Below are 19,827 nucleotides of genomic sequence, written 5' to 3' on the forward strand. Positions count from 1 at the left end.
CATAATCTTAAAAAATGTTTTAACAGAGCCGAGGCGGGGATCTTCACACACCTGCTCAACGAGGGCATTTGAGAGCAGCATAACCAGTGCAGGTCTAAGTAGTGGGAAAGCAGTCACTGCCAGGCCCAGTGCGGGCCAGGTCTGAGCTCCAAGTAGGTGACAGGTGAGCCGCATTCATATTTTTAGTTTGGTTTTTTCTCTTCTTAGCAGTTCCTACCGCTCACCAGGCGAGGGCGGTAGGGAGACACCAGTTGGTCCGCTCCCCATCTGGTAGTTGCTCCTCCAAGGCTCAGCCTCTGAAGTGGGGCTCAAAAGCCAGGTGAGCCTCTGGGATCCCAGCCTGCCAGCTGAAGGATCAGGATCTTGCATGGGGTAACCGGGGCGGCGGCGGAGGTTAACAGGGAGTAAGGCAAGGAGCAGGCCTGAGGTCCTCTCCCCCCGGTCGCTGGGAGGACGTCCCCGCAGCCCGGTGGCCCGGCCAGCCCACGCCGGGGCGGCGAACCAGGGATCCCTAGTGCCGCGCGAGTCCACGCCCCGGTCTTGGGCGGGGCCGCCCCGCCTCCGGTGCTGCCTGCAGAGTTAAGTCCTAGGCCATGGGGTCTCAGCACCGCCGTCATGGATCAGCTGCGCGCTGGCGCCCGCCTGAGGATCGTGCTGGGACACCTCGGCCACCCCTCGGCCGCGGCCATCGTATCCTTGTGCCTGCGCGCGCTGCTCGGGCCCGGGCCCGGGGCGATGGCCTGCGTGCGCTTGTCCCCTCTAGGTCACTTTTCCCCCAGAGCGAGCCGGGCAGCGGGGAGGAGGCCATGTCTCTGCTCCATCCTCCGTGCGCCCTTAGGGGCTCCTTTTCTTGCTTTGCGGTCTCGGGAGGTGATCCGGAGGAGGACTTTGCCATTTTCTCTGAGGCTGCCCAGAGCCCTGCTCACAAATGCCAAAGCGGGGGGTGCTGCATCTTCCGGCCACCTCTAGGGTCCTTGTGAAGATGAAGTGAGGTGGTAGAGGCCAAAGCGCCTTAGCCGCGGTGTGCACCTGTCCGAGGAGGAGTGAAGTCAGAGCTCCCGCGTCTGTTCAGGAAGATGCCTGTCTCCTGAGAACTGAACTAGCACGGAGGGGTGGGGGGTGGGGCTATTTCTCGGAACGGCTTGCTCCTCGGTTTTACCTTATTTGCCTTAATTCACGTCCTAGGTAGCCCACCCCACTTCAGGGACATCTTCCCCTGCCAGTTTCCAGCCTCAGCAATTCCAGTAAGTAGATCTAACTGTGATTTTTTATTTTTTTTAAACGATTTATTTTATTTGAAAGAGGTACACAGAGAGAGAAGGAGACGCAGAGAGAGAGAGAGAGAGAGAGGTCTACCATCCGTTGGTTCAGTCCCCAGTTGGCCGCAACAGCACGACCTGTGCCGATCCGAAGCCAGGAGCCAGGAGCCAGGAGCTTCTTCGGGTTCCCAAGAGGGTTCTGGGGCCAAGCACTTGGGCCATCTGCTACTACTTCCCCGGGCCATCAGCAGGCAGCTGGTTTGGAACTGGAGCTGCTGGTATTCGAACCGGTGCCTATATGGGATGCTGGTGTCACAGGCAGATGCTTAACCTACTATACCACAGCACCAGTCCTCCAGAACTAGTTCTAATCAGTAAAGTTGGGGAAAATGTTTCGTGTGTTGACTTTAATTTTCTATATGTAAATTTCAGAAGGAAGGAACAGCATCAGAAACTACATAACTAATAACCCAGGCATGATATATATTACATTTAAATTAGCTTGTAGTTATATTGACATATTAGCTAGCTAGCATCTCTGGCATATCTTAAGTCACTTTTGATAGAGAAAGCTTTGACCTTCATAAATATTCTTCTTGTAATAAATATTATTAGCAATAATTCCAATTTTTAAATTGCTGGTTAAGATTTATACTTATTTATGGGATATGATATTGAATTTGATACATGTATGCAATATAAAATGATCAAATGGGGTAATTAGTTTTTCTACCTCTCAGATACCATTTCTTCTGCTCTACGTGGTTTCAAGTGCATAATTAATTGCTCTAGAGTCCAGGTACCCTGCTGTGTTACAGAGCAGAAGGGCTCACGTCAAGGAGTGGGTTATGTAGCTTGAGTCTGTGGACATGCTGTGTACTTACTTGGATGTTGTCACTTTGATTACTTCTACGAATGCACCAACCAGAAAATTAAAAGTGTATTGAATTGTTTCCCATCTGAAAAACCACATATATTCATTACACCAAAAATCTTATATACTCATCTATAATTCCATTGCTGAAAGGCACTCACTCTTACAAATTATTTTTGATATATTGTTGCAAGTTTTAAACTTTTCTTCTAAGTTTTTATTGATGTATTTTCATTTTATCTGAAAGGGAGAGAGAGAGAGAGAGAGAAAGACAATGGCAAAAAAAGAGAGAGTGAGCTACCACCCCCTGGTCACTCTCCAGAGGAACACAGTAGTTGAGACTAGGCCGAGGCTGAAGCCAGGAGCCCAGAATTCCTTCCAAGTCTCTGACGTGGGTGCAGGAATCCAAGCCGCTGAGCCATCATCTCTTGCCTCCCAGGATGCACATTAAGAGGAAGTTGGATCAGAGATGGAGTAGCCAAGACTCGAACCAGGCACTCAGGAATGGGATGTAGGTGTCTCAGGGGATGACTTACGCTGCTGCTCCAAACACCTGCCCCTGCAGTCTTTCCACAAGTAGTGTCTTGGCTTTACATCACGGTCCTCATATCGTATTAGAAGAAACATCATCCAAACTATCATATGCCCTTTATTTTTAATATTTATTTATTTGAAAGAGTTACACACAGAGAGGAGAGGCAGAGAGAGAGAGAGAGAGAGAGAGAGAGAGAGAGGTCTTCTACCCACTGGTTCACTCCCCAGTTGGCCACAATGGCTGGAACTGTGCCAATCCAAAGCCAGGAGATTCCTCTGGATCTCCCACTTGGGTTGGTTGTGGGGGCCCAAGGACTTGGACCATTTTCTGCTGCTTTCCCAGTGCATAGCAGAGAGCTGGATCAGAGGTGGAGCAGCTGGGTCTCAAACTGGCATCCATATGGGATACCGGCACTACAGGCAGTGGCTTAACCCGCTATGCCACAGCACTGGCCCCATGCCTTTTATTTTTAATGCTGGAGTCATAAACTATTGAGTGGATATACCGGGGTGTTCAAAAAGTCTGTGGAAAATCTAGACTGTGAAAATACTCTGCATAGATTTCAAAAAAATTCTTTGTACCTCAATAAACTTGTATTTTTACTCTATTTCCCTCAAACTGTTTGAAGTACACTCATAATGTCGGATAATTTTTCTTCTATTACTGCAGTTTTTTGGGGGGTTAATTACAGTCCTTGCTTTTTAGGTTGTTTTAGATTAGTTCCTTACAGTGAGGAACAGAAATAACAGATTGGAGAGTAGAGTATGAATCTTTCTTAGGTTCTTGATACATGTTGTTTTCTTATAAGGATATTATGGAAATCTTTTCTTCTTTAGGTATACTCTGGATAATAATGTTCTAAGCCTAGAACAGAGAAAATTTTATGAAGAAAACGGGTATCTGGTCATTAAGAATCTGGTGTCCGATGCTGACATTCAGCGCTTCAGGTACGGTAGCCCTGTTTGTTCGTTATGAACTGTGTGTTCTGTGGCATGAGGACCCGAGTCAAGACCCACCTCTCCCTGATCCGTGTTTGCAGTGATTCACTTTGTTAGGAGCTGGGTATGAGCTCTGGGCTAGACTGAGGGCCGCGTCCTGGGCCATCTGCCTAGGTTTCCGCGACTCCGTGTCCCCTCCCTGCTACATTTCATCTGTGCAATGGCCATCGGGACAGTGCCGCCATCCCAGTGGCTAAGACTAAGTACAGTGACAAGTAAGGAAAACGTAGCAAGTGGGGGCTGGCACGCGGTGAACGCGACTGGCGTGTGGCCATCATTTTTACCCTGCAACCAAAAGCACAAAACTGTTTCCCTGCAGGTTTGCCAAGCTGAGCAATGTTTTCATTGTGGTAGGGTGATCCCTGCCTGGCAGTAAGGAGGCTGGCACGTCTGAGGTGGCCGTGTCCCCTCCCTGTTGCCAGGACTATTCTGTTGTAGTGCAGGGAAACCCATCCTGGAGTCTGTAGGTTCCTCTGGAGGGCGGGGCCGGACAGGTGCTGGGAGCCCGCCTTCATGACACCGGATGCAAATTTATTTTCCTAGGAGTGAGTTTGAAAGAATCTGCAGAAAGGAGGTGAGACCACCGGGCTTAATGGTGATGAAAGATGTGGCCATTGTGAAATCGGAGCATAACCTGAGTGAGAAATCAGTTACCAAGGTCCAGGACTTCCAGGAAGACGAGGAGCTCTTCAGATACTGCACCCTGCCCGAGGTCAGAGGCTCTGTGTGCTGGGCTTGTGTGTGGCATCACCGGGCTGTAAGCCTGCACCCCTGCCCCCAGATCTGCTGCTCCTGCCCCTTCCCACATGTGGCTCTAAGCGCTGTAGTCTGCAGCTGGAGGTGCTTTGGGCCCCCAGTGGGTATTTGGCGGTTTTTGGTTGGCTCCCGTTGGCTTCTCCTGGGTGCGAGCCAGGGATGCCGCAGTAGCGGGGCTCAGCCACGCTACAGTGCCCAGAGCCAGAGCAGCCCCCTCCCCAGACAGAGAATGACCCCACCCCCAGCGCCAGGGATGGCAGCCTTGAGGAGCCATGTGTCTGTTGAGAAGGAACAGAATTCTGGGTGAACGGGACACAGCCCTTCCAAGACAACGGGCGTGAAGTTACTGGGGCCATGATACGTAAACTCATGTATTTTTTTTCTTTGGATTATTTACTTGAGAGATAGAAGTTACAGAATGAGAGAGGGAGAGACAGAGGTCTTCCATCTGCCGGTTCCCTCCCCAAATAGCCGCAACAGCTGGAGCTGGGCGCATCCGAAGCTATGAGCTAGGAGCTTCTTCCGGGGCTCCCATGTGGGTTCAGGGGCCCAAGGACTTGGGCCATCTTCCACTGCTTTCCCAGGCCATAGCAGAGAGCTGGATTGGAAGTGGAGGCCCTGAGACTTGAACCGGCGCCCATATCGGAATCTGATGCTGCAGGCGGCAGCTTTACCTGCTATGCCACAGCACTGGCCCCAGGATGCTTTGATTTAAAAATCAGATTTCTTTTTTTTTGAAAAAGAGTATTCTTTTTTTTTTTGACAGGCAGAGTTAGACAGTGAGAGATGGAGAGACAGAGAGAAAGGTCTTCCTTTCGTTGGTTCACCCCTCAAATGGCTGCTGCAGCCGGAGTGCTACACCCATCTGAAGCCAGGAGCCAGGTTCTTCCTCCTGGTCTCCCATGTGGGTGCAGGGCCCAAGCACTTGGGCCATCCTCCATTGCCTTCCTGGGCCACAGCAGAGAGCTAGACTGGAAGAGGAGCAACCAGGACAGAATCCGTCGCCCCAACTGGGACTAGAACTCAACGTACCGGAGCCACAGGCAGAGGATTAACCAAGTGAGCTGCGGCACCATCCAAGAGTATTATTCTTTAAGCATGAACCATATTTACAAAAAAGATCTAAACAGGCCAGCCCCTCGGCTCAATAGGCTAATCTTCCACCTGCGGCACTGGCACACCGTGTTCTAGTCCCGGTCGGGGCGCCGGATTCTGTCCCGGTTGCTCCTCTTCCTGTCCAGCTCTCTGCTGTGGCCTGGGTGTGTGTAGTGGAGGATGGCCCAAGTGCTTGGGCCTTGCACCCGCATGGGAGACCAAGAGAAACACCTGGCTCCTGGCTTTGGATCAGCGTGGTACGCCGGCCGAGCGTGCTGTCCACAGCGGCAATTGGAAGGTGAACCAACGGAAAAGAAAGACCTTTCTCTCTGCTTCTCTCTCACTGTCCACTCTGCCTGTCAAAAATAAATAAATAAATAAATAAATAAATAAATAAATCAAATTAAAAACAAATAAGAAAAGGTCTAAGCAGTACACAAAGACATGAAGCAAAAAGGAGTGACCCCAGCTCCCCGGAACCTCGCTCCCTGTTGAGTGTATACGTCGGGAATTCTCTCACTTGTACACCTCCTGCCTGTGTCGGGGATCAGGAACCTCCTAGCTGTCACCTTGTGTTTTTCACTTACAGTGGGTGCCTGTCATCCTCCCATAGCCCTCTGCATGGAGCCACCTGGTAACTTTCAAACTGCAGTATACCAGGGTCTTAGTTTCCGAGCCATTTGTTGGAATGGCTCAGCAGGAGGCTTCCCAGGGAGTATAGGAATTATAAGCAGGTGCTGTTAGAGAGCTTGGTTCCCAGAGGTGGGCTGTACAGGGATGCCACCTGTGCCGTCACGTCCAGGTCCCAGACAGAGGACCAAGGGGAAGCGGCCCCCTGGACTGTCGTGCAGTCCTGTGCTGGAGATGGAACTCGGCTGCGGGATGGTGGGTGACAACTTGTGGTTGGTGAAATGCTGCTGTGAATACCTTGGGTGAATATTGGCAGTTCCTGTAGCGCCCTCAGGAGGTACGAGTTACGTGAATGGTTACTTCTCTGTCCATGTGTTGGGAAGCATCACCAGCACATCGAACTCAACGATTTTCAGGAAGTTAGTACTCGGGATAAGATTTAGAAGGAAGCTGATGTAATTGAGGCAAGTGACTGGCTAAAGAACAGTCCGGAAGACAGCAGGGATGGTGGGGATGGCTCTCAGCCGTGGGGGTTTATAAGCGCGAGCCCAAGTGAAGGTGCACAGTCCCAGGCTTGGTGTAGATGGAACCGTGAGGCCTGCCTCTCGAGCTGTTTGTACATTTCAAGTGTTTCAGGCTGTAACTGCCAACATTCCCGACCTAGCAGAGATCAGGCTGTGAGGAGGAGCGGGCCCTGCCTCCTGTTTTGGAATCAGACCCGGCCACGCTTGAATGCCGTCTTCTTCCCTGATCTGACTTCACCCTTGGCCGTGCACCCACAATGCTCCCAGGTCATGATTGAGTCAGTATCTTGATTCTCACGGGACCTCCAACTGCACAGGCACAGGACCTGCTTTTCTTGTCCACTGCTGCACGCTTGCTTCCTGTGACTGGGCCTGCTTCCCGCCTATGTGAAGACGTGGAGGGGAGGGCACACTGGTTGTGCAGTGTCCTCTGAGCCGCTGCCCTGCTCTGACCTGGCCGTAGCTGACAGCAGCGAATCCTGCTGAGCTCTTCCTTTCTTCTCTTACTGTCTGAGAGGCAGACTGATGGAGAAATCTCCACTCACAATTCTACTCCACAGATGCCCATAAGTGTCCAGGGCTGGGCCTGCCAAAGGTGGGTGCTGGAACTCAATCCAGGTCTCCCACGTGGGTGGCAAGAACCCAGCGACTTGAGCCATCAGCTGCTCCCTCCCAGCGTGTGCACGAGCAGGGAGCTGGAATTGGGCACAGAGCTGGGACTCAAACCCAGCTGCCGGGCCAGATGCTCCCCTTGGGCCCACTTAGGCAGGGTCGTTCTTGTGCAGGGTCTCCAAGAAGAAAAAGGAAGCCGTTTCTCCCTGGGCACTGTCTGTGGCTTTGGGTGGCAGAAGGGCTGGTCCTGGCCTTCTAGGCTGATACCTTACAGAAACGCACCCCTTTCTTGTAGAAGAGAAACAGGTTATATTCCCAGCTACTCAGACAAGCCTGCCCAATTCAACGGGTTGTAGATTTAGAGTGGTTTCCAGTTTCTGGATTTTCCGCCATGCTTTGTTCGCAGTGTTGTGAAATACTGACTGTTACCATCTTGCCTGTCATAGAGGAGTTGGCCTTGGTGCCACTGGTCTGTACTTCTGATTGCCCATGAAACTTTGTTCCTCCCCCTCCCCCTTATTTTTCTTAGATCTTGAAATACGTGGAGTGCTTCACCGGACCCAATATTATGGCCATGCACACAATGCTGATTAACAAACCTCCAGATGTTGGTAAAGGACTCTTCTTATTTTTTTTTAATTTAATTTTATTTTTTTTAAACTTTTATTTAATAAATATAAATTTCAAAAGTAGAGTTTTGGATTATAGCGTTTCCCCCCCGTAACCTCCCTCCAACCCTCTTTCTTTTTTTTTTTTAACTTTTATTTAATGAATATAAATTTCCAAAGTACAGCTTATGGATTACAATGGCTTCCCCCCCATAACGTCCCTCCCACCCGCAACCCTCCCCTTTCCCACTCCCTCTCCCCTTCCATTCTCATCAAGATTCATTTCCGTTTCTCTTTATATACAGAAGATCAGTTTAGCATATATTAAGTAAAGATTTCAACAGTTTGCTCCCACACAGAAACATAAAGTGAAAAATACTGTTTGAGTACTAGTTATAGCATTAAATCACAATGTACAGCACACTAAGTGCAAAGATCCTACATGAGGAGTAAGTGCACAGTGACTCCTGTTGTTGACTTAACAAATTGACACTCTTGTTTATGACATCAGTAATCACCCTGGGCTCTTGTCATGAGCTGCCAAGGCTATGGAAGCCCCCTGAGTTCACTGGTGGGTGGCAGGGGTCCAAGCACTTGGGCCATCTTCTGCTGCCTTCCCAGGTGCATCAGAAGGGAGCTGCGTTGGAAGTGCAGCATTCAGGACTCGAACCAGCGCTCATAAAGGATGCCAGCATTGTAGGTGGTACTTAACCAGCGGTGCCACCACAGTACTCCAGGACTCTTCTTATTAAGGAGAAGCAAGAAAAAATTGTTCAATTAACATATGTGAGGTTGATGTTCTGACCTTGGTGGTGCAGAACTTCCAGGCTTCTGGCTTCAGACTGGCTTTGCTCCTGCAGTTGTAGTGGCTGGTTCACTCCCCAGATGGCCACAATGACCAAAGCTGGGCCGATCCAAAGCCAGGAGCTTCTTCTGGGTCTCCTACGCAAGTGCAGGGGCCCAAGGACTTGGGCCACAGTAAACTGCTTTCTCAGGCCATTGCACAGAGCTGGATCGGAAGTGGAGCAGCCAGGACTGAAACCCCCACCCATACGGGATGTGGCACTGCTACTCCACAGTACTGGCCCCTTCGCATTTGATTTGACATCCAGTTGGTTGCTTCTCTCTCAAGGTTGATTTTTCTGTAGTTTTGTTTCATTTCCTGGGGATAGTTCATTTTTCTGGTTTTCTAGGCAAAGGATAAGGAATTCTGAGACTTGGACAAATGTCTTTTTAAGACATTAGATTTAATTTGATTATTTATTTAAAATTAAAAAAAATTTGTCTGAGAAGAAAAGAGAGAGAGCGAGAGCCCTCTCAAGAAAGAGCCCATCTTCTGATTCACTCCCTGATACTTGCAATGCCTGGGGCTGGGCCAGGAACTCAATCCAGGTACCCACCTGGGTGGCAGGAACTAAGGTACTTGAACCATCTTCACCTAGTGCCTTCCAGGGTGCAGAGTGGCAAGAAACTGGAGTTAGGAGCCAGGACTGAGTATCACACCCAGGCATCTGAATGGGGATGCAGATGTCCTCACCAGTGTCTTAACCACGGGGCCTCTTGTCTGCCCTTGAACATCTATTAACAGCAGGTTCTCTTTCAGGCAAGAAGACGTCCCGTCATCCCTTGCACCAGGATCTGTACTATTTCCCCTTCCGGCCCAGCAATCTCATTGTTTGTGCTTGGACCGCGATGGAGCACATTGACCGGAACAATGGTTGTCTGGTGGTGCTCCCCGGCACCCACAAAGGCCCCCTGAAGCCGCACGACTACCCGCAGTGGGAGGTAGGTCTATCTGGGAGCCGAATCTCCTTCCCGGTTTTAAATTTCACTCAGCATCCATAAAGAGCATACAGGGGAGAGGGCACTGCCTTTCTTAGCCAAGCGCTGTCCTGAGACTTAGAAGTGTGATCAGTTGGAGGATGTCAGAGCAAACACCCAGTGTAGTTGTCCTTTGAACACGTGTTTGAAAACCGGCCCAGGTGGGGAACTTGAGCAGGTGCTGCGGAGGGCCCGAGATGGCATGGCCTAATCGCAGAGGAAGACGTAAGCACTTCAGCCCTGGATGTGGGTGATACGTGCCCCCCGAGTCTGCTCGCTGACCGTGGCTCTGAGAGCGGAGAAGAGGAAGGGATCGTGTGCTCCAACTGCAAAGGCCAGCAGGGCTCTTCGGAGGGCTGGTCGGAGGAGAATGGTCCAAGCAGAGAGGCCTGGTTTAAAGGGCAGAGAGACAGAAAGAGAGGGGAAGGGTGGGGGGGGGAGAGGGTGCGAGAGAGAGAGAGAGAGAGAGCTCCTCCATCTGCAAATTCACTCCCCAAATGATCACAACAGCCAGGGCTTGGACAGGTGTCCCCAGTAGGTGGCAGGGACACACTGTACTTGTCACCTGCTGTGTCGCAGGATGTGCGTCAGCAAGAAGCTGGGTCCAGAAGCCTAGGAACCAGGACTCAAACCAGGCATTCTGATGTGGCATGTGGGTTTCCCAGTCATCATCTTTGCCCCAAACTGAGCATATTTTGAGTGTATAACATGATCACTTTGATACACACACACACACACACACACGCACCCCTGTGCAATCCCCACCACAATCGAGATAAGCTCTCTTAATCACAGGTAAACACTGAGTTACTTTCTGGCTTTGTTCATCCGTGCAGCTGTAGATGCTGGGGACTGGTATGCTCCTTTAAGCCAATGAGTGGCGGCATCAGATCGGTCCTTGAGGAAGAATAGGCTGACACTCTGGCCCAGGATGCACTAGAGCTGTGGGCGTCCAGAGCCAGAGGAACCAGAAGGAGATCATGAGCATTTGAGGCGTAAGATGAGGAGGTCGGGAAGGCCTGAGAGATGGTTGGGCTGGAAGAGCACCTGCGGCAGGAAGTGGGGGTTGTAGGTCTTTAGAAGTGAAGAACCTCTGAACGTTCGTCTCGTTAGTTAGAATTCTTGCACGGATAATTAGTGTCACGTGAAAATGTTTGAGTCTGATCCTGTTAGAAAAACTTGGAATTGTGAGATCATCCATGCAGTTCCGGTTTTGGTGAGAGTTAGTGCAAGTAAGCAGCAGGAGAGGCTCTGGATGCCTTAGGCCGAGGGATGTCTGTAGGACTCCAGGGCCAGGCTGGGGCTGTCCCCTCTGTGGGGCTCAGAGTGGTGGCAGCTGCAGGGCTGGGGGTCTGACTCGCTGAGCCTGGGTCACGTTTCCACCTTTTGCCAGAAGAGAAGGGCACTGGGTCAAGGTTCACCACTCTGCAGCAGGGAAGTGGGCGCAGACAGAGGCATGGGATTTGGGATCCCTTGGGAAGCTGAATGGGTGCTCCTGCCTCCCTGCCCCCCAGTGACCCATGTAAACTCCCACACTGTGAACTTTATTGTCTTTCTCGCTGTCTGTCTTTCCTCTCTCCCTTCCTTCCCTCCTCCCTCTCTTTCCCTCGCTGTCTCCCTCCCTCCCTCTGTCCCTTCCTTCCTTCTCTTTTTCTTTCAGAGACAAACACAGCGCATGCATGCACTCCCATCTACTGGTTCACGCTCCCCAGAAACCCGCAGTGGCAGAGACCAAGGAGCTGGGAGCTCAGGCCAGGTCTCTCATGTGGGTGGCAGGAACCCAAGTAATTTTTTAAAATAGGAGCTTACAGCTTATTATTTTATTTATTTTTAAGATATTTTTATTTATTTGAAAGGCAGAGTTACAGAGAGAGGTAGAGTCTGAGAGAGACAGGTCTTCCATCCACTAGTTCACTCCCCAGATGGCCACAATGGCTAATGCTGTGCAGATCCGAAGTCAGGAGCCAGGAGCTTTTTCTGGGTCTCCCATGTGGGTGCAGGGGCCCAAGGACTTGGGCCATCCTGCACTGAACTCCTGGAGCACAGCAGAGAGCTGTTCCGAAGAGGAGCAGTCGGGACTAGAACTAGCACTCATATGGGATGCTGGTTCTGGCTCTTCAGGCCAAGGCTTTAACCCACTGTGCCATAGCACCGGCCCCAGGAACCCAAGTACTTGCCCCATATTCTGCTGCCTCGCAGGGTCGGCATTAGTTGAAGCTGGAGGCGGGTATGGAACTCAGGCCCCTCATGTGGAGTGTAGGCATCTACACAGCTAAGCCAAACCACACCCTGAGGCTTGCAAGCTTTACATGCTTCTCACTTGTGTTTCTGCAATAAAGAAGCAACCCATTACCTAAAGCGATAACTTGCTTTGGAAACAGTTTTAAACAAACACCAACTGTATTCTTTTTGTTTTTTTCTTACTAAGGAAGTGACATAAATGGTTTTGAGCAAAAAGTAAATAAAGTACAAATTGAGCATTTCCACCCTGCCCCTATTTCAGAAGGACTGGCTTCTCAGAGACGCGCCCCTGTAATGGAGAAGAATGTTCGCGAGCTCTGGGAGAGGACACTGCTGGCAAAGACTGTTACAGAGTCAGCTGGCAGGGTCAGGAGGAGGGCGGGGAAGGGTCGACCTGTACTGATCCAAAAGGCAAAGCCCGTCTGAGGCTTCCTGTTTGACTCAGTCATGAAATTTCAAAGATTTTAATACCAACACATGACTTCTCAAACCAGGCACCGAGAGGCTTTTGTGTATGGAAAACTTTGTCTTTCTGTTTTTTTTTTTTTTTAAAGGTTCTTTTATTTATTTGAAAGGCAGAGATACACACACACACACACACACACACACAGAGCGCGAGAGAGAGTGAGAGGGAGCGACAGGGAGTGAGAGGGAGTGAGAGAGCACTTCCATCTGCTGGTTCCCTCCCCAAGGGCTGGGGTTGGGCCAAGCTAAAGCCGGGAGCTTCTTCCTGGTCTCCCACATTGGTGCAGGCACCCAGGTTCTTGGGCCAACATCTGTTGCCTTCTCAGACACATTAGCAGCAAGCTGGATTGGAAGTGGAGCAGCCAGGACTCGAACTGGCGCCAATATGGGATGCGAGCATTATAGGCCAAAGCTTAACCCATGTACCACAGTGCTGGCCCCTGAAAACTTTTCCAAGACTGATTCAGATGTCTTTTTCTCTTGGAAGAACAGAGTGCGCCCGTGCTCCCGTGGTGAGCCGTTGAACAAGTTTTTACTGATGCTGCTGCTTCCTCGTGTTTAGCTGTGTCTTCTCTTGTGTGTCGCAGGGAGGAGTTAATTTAATGTACCACGGGATCCAGGACTACGAGAAGAACAACGCCCGCGTGCACCTTGTGATGGAGAAGGGGGACACAGTTTTCTTTCATCCTTTGCTCATCCATGGATCCGGGCGGAACAGAACCCAAGGCTTCCGGAAGGTATAAGTTCACATTGCTGCAGCTCTCAGAGATGATGAGTTAGAAACAAACATTTTAAGATATATGAAAATGTGAAGGGTGTGGGAGTTTTAACTAAACTGGACTTTAGTCCAGTTTGTTTACCAGGAAATCAATTTCTGGGCCTTGTGCCTTTTTGGCTCTTATCAGTGAGAAGCCAGAGGACCTCAGGATCCTAATCATGTGGATATTACTACTGACACATGAACGTGCTCGGGATTGCTTCTTCTGGGGCTAAAATGTGGAATTTAGATGCTTGTGTAAATGATAACTGGAGGGAACTTCATGTTAATATTACTGCTGGGAAAGCAGTATTGATCCAATACACGTTGTATTGATTCTGAATTGATTGCCCTGAAGCCAGAATGAACTTCAGCCATACATATGTATCTATATATATTTATATCTATATAGATATAGAGATATATATAGAGATATATATGCATCTTTTTAATCCCTTGGCCTTAGAAGATTTTAATTTCATTGCTTGCATTCAAAAGGGAATGAGGATCCTCACACACCCCGGATGGTTGACTTCTTGGTCTCACAGACTGACGGTCCCGTGGGTGCACATTCTCCCAGGGTAACATGCTGTCCACACCCAATACTGGAGCTCCTTTGGGGCCCAGTGGGGCTTTCCAGTTCATGATGCTGTTCCCACCAATCCCTGAAGCCTCTCTGAGGCCAAAGGTCAGGGGTCACATTTCATGTTCCATCCATTCATTTTCTTCCCCGGGCTCAGTAGGGCCCAGATTGGGCTGAGGCAAGTTGAGGCAGCCTCCCCAGGGGCAAAATTTAAGGGGATGAGGCCAGCGCTGTGGTGTAGTAGACTAAGCCTGTGCTTGTGGTGCTGGCATCCGATATGGCTGTTGGTTCATGTCCCAGCTGCTCCTCTTCCAATCCAGAGTCTGCTATGGCTGGGAAAGCAGTGGAAGATGGCCCAAGTACTTGGGTCCCTCCACCCACATGGGAGACCCGGATGAAGCTCCTGGCTTTGGCCTGGCCCAGCTCTGGCCATTGTAGCCATTTGGGGAGTGAACCAGCAGATGGTGGATCTTTCTGTCTTTCTCTGTCTCTGTACTTGACCTCTCAAAAAAAAAAAAAAAAAAAAAAACTTAAAAAAATTGAGAGGATTCCAATAAAACCTCAGCAATCAAGGTCCCTTACATTTTTCCCAAGTCACAACGAACACAAACAACCTATCCTGTGCAACAATGCCAGAATCTTAAATAGAAGATGGGATTGGACTCTGCACTCACACAGCCCTCCGAGCCACAGGAGTGAGGAGGTGCAGGGACAGTTATGCAAATGTCGCTGTGGGTTTTACTACCTGACTGTGCAGTGTTCCTCCAGGATGTTTTCAGTAGCCTTAATGCCCTGGAAAAATATTAATCATCATGACATAACAATGTGAATGCCAGCGCACACATGTTTGCCTTTGCCTGGGGCTCTGCTGTGGCTACATGGGGGCTCACCTAAGGAAATGGAGTTTGTCACTCCACTCTCTGGAAGCTCCATGTGTTGGGCAAAGTAGTAAGTCCTCCTGCAGGGTGCAGTCACCTTAAGATATCTGACCTGTGGCAAAGACAGTGAGTTTTAACGTTGCTTTGCCACTTAGGTCTGTGTATAAGTTTTTCTGGAACGGGAAGAACCACATAACTTAAGCCTTTGCCTTGAAGGAAACACGGCCTTGGCCTTGAAGTGTTCCCTCTGATTTGCGAGGAGGTGGGCATGGGTTTTCTTTCCACGGTGTCTTCAGTTTTCATGCTTGCCATCAGAATACTAACCCTCCCAAATTTGGCAGGGGGCCTAGCCTTGGAACTAAGAAGATGACGGGCTACTTGGGATACCTGGCTTTGTGGGGCTTAGGAAAATCCCATGGCAAAGTTCTCTCACCTAGGGGATTGTGTTTCCTGTCCCCTCTATACCTTTTCTTTTCTTAAAGATGTATTTTTTATTTAAAAGGCAAAGTGACAGAGAAAGAGAGAGAGAGAGAGAGAGAGAGAGAGAGAATCTTTGATGCACTGGTTCACTCCTCAAATGGCTGCAATAGCCAGAGCTGGGCCAGGCTGAAAGCAGAATCCTGGAAGTCTGGTGGGGCAAGGACCCAAGTGCTTTCCCAAGAGAGGTCTTCCATCCACTGGTTCCCTCCCCAATTGGCTGCAATGGCCAGAGCTGGGCTGATCTGAAGCCAGGAGCCAGGAGCTTCTTCCAAGTCCACACATGGGTGCAGGGGACCAAGTAATTAGGCCATCTTCTACTACCTTCCCAGGCCCTAGCAGAGAGCTGGATTGGAAGAGGAGCAGCCAGGACATGAACCAGTGCCCATATGGGACGCTGGTGATATAGGCAAAGGCTTAGTTCACTATGCCACAGCACCAGCCCCCCATCTACACCTTTTAAAAAACAATGATGGGCTCAGCTGCCTCAGTTATCACACCTGGTTCAAACCATTTGTAAATTTTCAGTTAGCCTTTAACTGGGGTCCTGGGAGAGGGATGGAGCTGAGCTACAGAGACACTGATTTTGTGTCCCATGGAGCAGGCTTCCAGTGTAGAATTGGCTGGGTAAGAGAAGGCCTCCCTGCCTGGTTGGTTGCTGGCAGCAATGGGATGTGTTTCTCAATTTCACCACTCTCTATAGGCCATTTCCTGCCATTACGCCAGTGCCGACTGCCACTACATTGATGTGGAGGGCACCAGCCAAGAAAACATTGGGAAGGAAGCTTCACGAATGGCGGATAAATTCCAGGGCTATGAGGGCACCGTGGACTTGAAGGTACGCTTGTGAAAAATTAGGTACAGGTGTCAGGTGTGTCTTCAGATGCTTCATGGTTCTCCCACCCAGGTTAATTCTGGGAGGTGCAGAGTGCACCTTCTGAAGTAGCTTCCCAGCATGAGAATCTTCTTCCTTCATTACCTGCAGGTGTGACCCCAGCTGGCAGGTCTTGGCATTTTTCCCACGAAATCTTGTCCCTTGCCTTTTGTTCAGTCCTTAAAATGCCTCACACAGACAACCTAATCTGTCCACTGGGACTTATATCTGACACCCTGAATTTTAACACAGGATAAACACAGTATGCAGTCAGCTCTGCTTAATTGCAAGTTCTGCGTCTGTAGAGTCAATCATCCAATGTATAAAAGACAAGCAGAAACATTTGAAAAAATATTCCACTTGTTCTGAATACATACAGACCTGTTCCTTATTAACGAGCAGGCAGTCAAAGCTACCGGTGACCAGCAGACAAATTGTCTGTGTCATTAGTCCCTGAATGATCCAGAACAGCTGTTTACATAGCATAGTCATTGTACTAATATTATGAAGACTCTAAAGATGACTTGAAGTAGGCAGGAGGATGTGCACAGGTTAGATTCAGGTTTTATACACTACTTGATACTCAGATGAGGGACTGGAGCAGCCTTAGATGTTGTATTCCCTGGGGGTCCTGGAACCAGTGCCCTGAAGATATGATGAGGTCCAGCTGCACATATGTTTGAATTCAGCAAGGCTATGCTGAATAAATGCCTCCTATATTTAATTGAGTTATCGAGCAGGTCATTGTTCCTCAGGCTTACTGGGAATGGCGGTACTAATTGTTGTGATCTGCTTTATAATTCTTTGTGAGGTATCAAAGCACGTTCATGTCCATTCTCCTGTTTTCTTCTCCCAGCCCTAGCGTTACGAGACATTCCCTGCAGTTAGCAGGTGCACCACCTCAGCCAGGGCTGGCGATGTGGGGCCCCCACTGACTTAGTGTGGTGGCACTATTTTAGATATTACATTAATTGGAGTCTGAGAACATGGTTTACTTACTAACCAGTGTAGCAATTATGGGGAATTTTCCCCCTATTTAACCCTATGTAGATGGTGAGTAGGCAAATAGAAGTGTTCCATAAATTCCTTCTGTTTGGCCTTATTTCCAGGATATTTTTATATTTCGAAGTCGACTTGTGAAGGGGGAACGAGTCAACCTTTGAAACCACCCTTTGCTAAAACTCTCCTACAGGAACGCAAACAAAACCAGGTGTCAGAAGAAAACCCTTCCCTTGTGATGGTGTCATCTGTGCTATCACTCGTTAACAAAATCACAAACCATGGCTCAGGTACTTGATTGCATACAGTTAATTCTGCAGTGCAATGAGGGTGTGGTGATGGAAGTAAAAACAGTAAAACTGAAATAGTATTGTCTCAAGGAAAATCATCTGGGGTTACAACAAGATTAATAAAGATAGTTGACATAATTTCAGTGTGTGAAGTCGGTTATTTCGTTCAGTTGCTGAAATGAATGCTTTGGAACTCAGGAAGAGCTGAAGTTTGCATTTCTGTCCTGATAAACCCACAACCTACCAATTTCCTGTCGTGACAGATGCTTCTCCAATTAAGAACACCATATAACACATTGACCTTTTATTAAAGGCTTCAGGAGGACATAATAAAGACACAGTAAGGGTCTGATACAGGCCTTCTTGCACAACTTGCTCAACCCAACTGTCCTCCTTAAGAAACCCACCTGGTATTTCTGTTCTTTTAAAAATTAGTTTATTTGTTTGAGAGGCAGAGTTACAGACAGAGAGGGGGAGAGACAGAGAGATCTTCTATGCACTGCTTACTCCCTACGTGGCCAAAGACAGGAGCCAGGAGCATCTTCTGGGTCTCCCATGTGAGTGAAGTGGCCCAAGGACTTGGGCTATCTTCCACTGCTTTCCCAAGTCATGAGCAGGGAGTTGGATTGGAAGTGGAGCAGCCAGGACTTGAACCAGCATTCACACGGGATGCCTGCACTGCAGGTGGTGGCTTAGCCTACTATTGCCACAGCGCCAGCTCCTATCTCTGATCTTTTCCTCTGTTCAGATGGTGTGTTCTATTGGGCAGGGCAGTCCAAAGCCTTGAGCATTTATGAATGAAACACCACTTCCTTCATTGTACAGAGAAAGTTTTAGGTACTTTTGCCTGGATTGGAAGTATCCATGGACTGGAGAGGACTTCACCACAGCACCATATTTCTGGACCAGTGGAGGGCAGCAAGGAAACACAGTCTTGATTTTTAAAATTGTAGTTAGGACTTTAGTGAGAAAAAATAACAAAGGGTCGCTTTCTTGCCATTCTGCTAAGCAGAAATGTCCCCAAATCTAGCATCACCTTTCTGGTCGGTTTCTTTGTAGGGACACCTTGTTTAGGACTTGTTCCATCTGGAAACCAGGGTTGCCAAGGGACTCCTGGGGAGGATCTGAGCAGACTGGATTGTGGAATGGCGCTAAAATGTAAAGAAGGAATGCCAGTGTGAATAGCTAGCACTTAGGCAACACTGTTTTGTTCTGGACTAAACTTCCCAAGCTGGTTTCAAACGTCAGTGTTAAAAAAAGGGTGTGTGTGTGTGTGTGTGTGTGGCATTGTGGCATAGTGGGTGGAGCTTGTTTGAAAAGAGTGGATTTGGGGCCGGTGCTGTGGCGTAGTGGGTAAAGCCGCCGCCTTCAGTGCTGGCATCCCATATGGGTGCTGGTTGAAGTCCTGGCTGCTCCATTTCTGATCCATCTCTCTGCTATGGCCTGGGAAAGCAGTAGAAGATGGCTCAAGTCCTTGGGCCCCTGTACCTGCATGGGAGACCCTGAAGAAGCTCCTGGCTCCTGGCTTGGATTGGCAGACTCTGGCTGTTGTGGCCATTTGGGGAATGAACCAGTATATGGAAGACTTTCTTTCTCTCTCTCTCTCTCTCTGCCTCTGTAACACTGGCTTTCAAATAAATAAGTACATTAAAAAATAAAGACAAAAAAAAAAAACTTCTGTAGGAAAAGTAGATAGCACAAGATGTTTCTGTCCATGTGTATTTGTGAGTGAAAGCCAACCAATCAGGACGTCACATTTTATCCACGGTTTTGTCCATGAAGGAAAAGAACAGCTGAGGAAATGGGCAATGCTCGTCGTCCGTGTGGATCCCAGGCGAGTGGAGGAGTGAGGAGGAGCTATAAAGGGGATGGCACTGGTGCTTGGCAGAATGAGGGCTGCCTGGTGCCTCAGAGGCTGGGCTTGGCCTGGGCTGCTGTTCCTTTCAGCAGAGACTAATCTAGAAGTTAATGCTCAAACAAAGCACAAAACGAAACAAAAGGAAAGGCTTCCCTTGTATGAATTTTGGGACTCCCAGCTTAGGAAAACCAAAGGTCTTTGCTCACTGTCTATACTGCAAGCCTTCCTCGACTCACCTTTGATTCCTGTGTCCTTTTTTTTTTTAATAGTAAAATACCCCTAATGGAAACTCTACCACATAAATCAGGTTTGTTTTTTCCATAACTTTTGTTTAAAAAAGACTCATTTTATTTATTTGAAAGGTAGAGTTACAGTGAGAGAAGTAGAGAGAGAATCTTCCATCTGCTGGTTCACTCCCCAATGGCCATAATGGCTGGAGCTGGACCAGTCCAAAGCAAGGAGCTTTTCTGGGTCTCACATATGGGTACAGGGACCCAAACACTTGGGCCATCTTCTGCTGCTTTCCCAGGCACATTAGCAGGGAGCTGGATCAGAAGTGGAGTAGCAAGGACTCAAGTTGGTGCTCATATGGGATGCCGGTGCTGCAGGCAACAGCTTAGCATGTTATACCACAACACCAACCCAACATAAACTGTTTTTTTATTTAAGATTTACTTATTTGAGAGGCAGAGT

At 49.0% G+C, this 19,827-nt stretch overlaps 1 protein-coding gene across 2 annotated transcripts; it reads left to right on the forward strand.

The window, feature by feature from the left end:
• Positions 1-244: 244 nt before the first annotated feature.
• LOC127488880 (phytanoyl-CoA dioxygenase, peroxisomal) lies at positions 245-17,414 on the forward strand. Of its 2 annotated transcripts, none has more exons than XM_070055683.1 (9): positions 245-319; positions 1,186-1,244; positions 3,505-3,615; positions 4,210-4,378; positions 7,813-7,894; positions 9,495-9,676; positions 13,006-13,155; positions 15,817-15,951; positions 17,097-17,414. In XM_070055683.1, the coding sequence occupies exons 4-9, from the start codon at positions 4,259-4,261 to the stop codon at positions 17,148-17,150; spliced, it is 723 nt and encodes a 240-aa protein (XP_069911784.1). In that variant the 5' UTR covers positions 245-319; positions 1,186-1,244; positions 3,505-3,615; positions 4,210-4,258; the 3' UTR covers positions 17,151-17,414. The 2 variants fall into 2 exon arrangements, with proteins under 2 accessions (XP_069911784.1, XP_069911785.1); XM_070055684.1 differs by lacking the exon at positions 245-319 and adding an exon at positions 537-690.
• The last annotated feature ends 2,413 nt before the right edge of the window (positions 17,415-19,827 follow it).

The sequence above is a fragment of the Oryctolagus cuniculus genome, chromosome 13 (assembly GCF_964237555.1).
Source record: "Oryctolagus cuniculus chromosome 13, mOryCun1.1, whole genome shotgun sequence".
Taxonomy (NCBI): domain Eukaryota; kingdom Metazoa; phylum Chordata; class Mammalia; order Lagomorpha; family Leporidae; genus Oryctolagus; species Oryctolagus cuniculus.

Bases quoted from the DNA above. Each gene is read 5' to 3' on its own strand.
- LOC127488880 (XM_070055684.1), top strand. From the start codon at position 616: ATGGATCAGCTGCGCGCTGGCGCCCGCCTGAGGATCGTGCTGGGACAC. The intron at 691-1,185 runs GTATCCTTGTGC...TTCACGTCCTAG, and splicing joins ACCCCTCGGCCGCGGCCATC to GTAGCCCACCCCACTTCAGG. The intron at 4,379-7,812 runs GTCAGAGGCTCT...TATTTTTCTTAG, and splicing joins GATACTGCACCCTGCCCGAG to ATCTTGAAATACGTGGAGTG.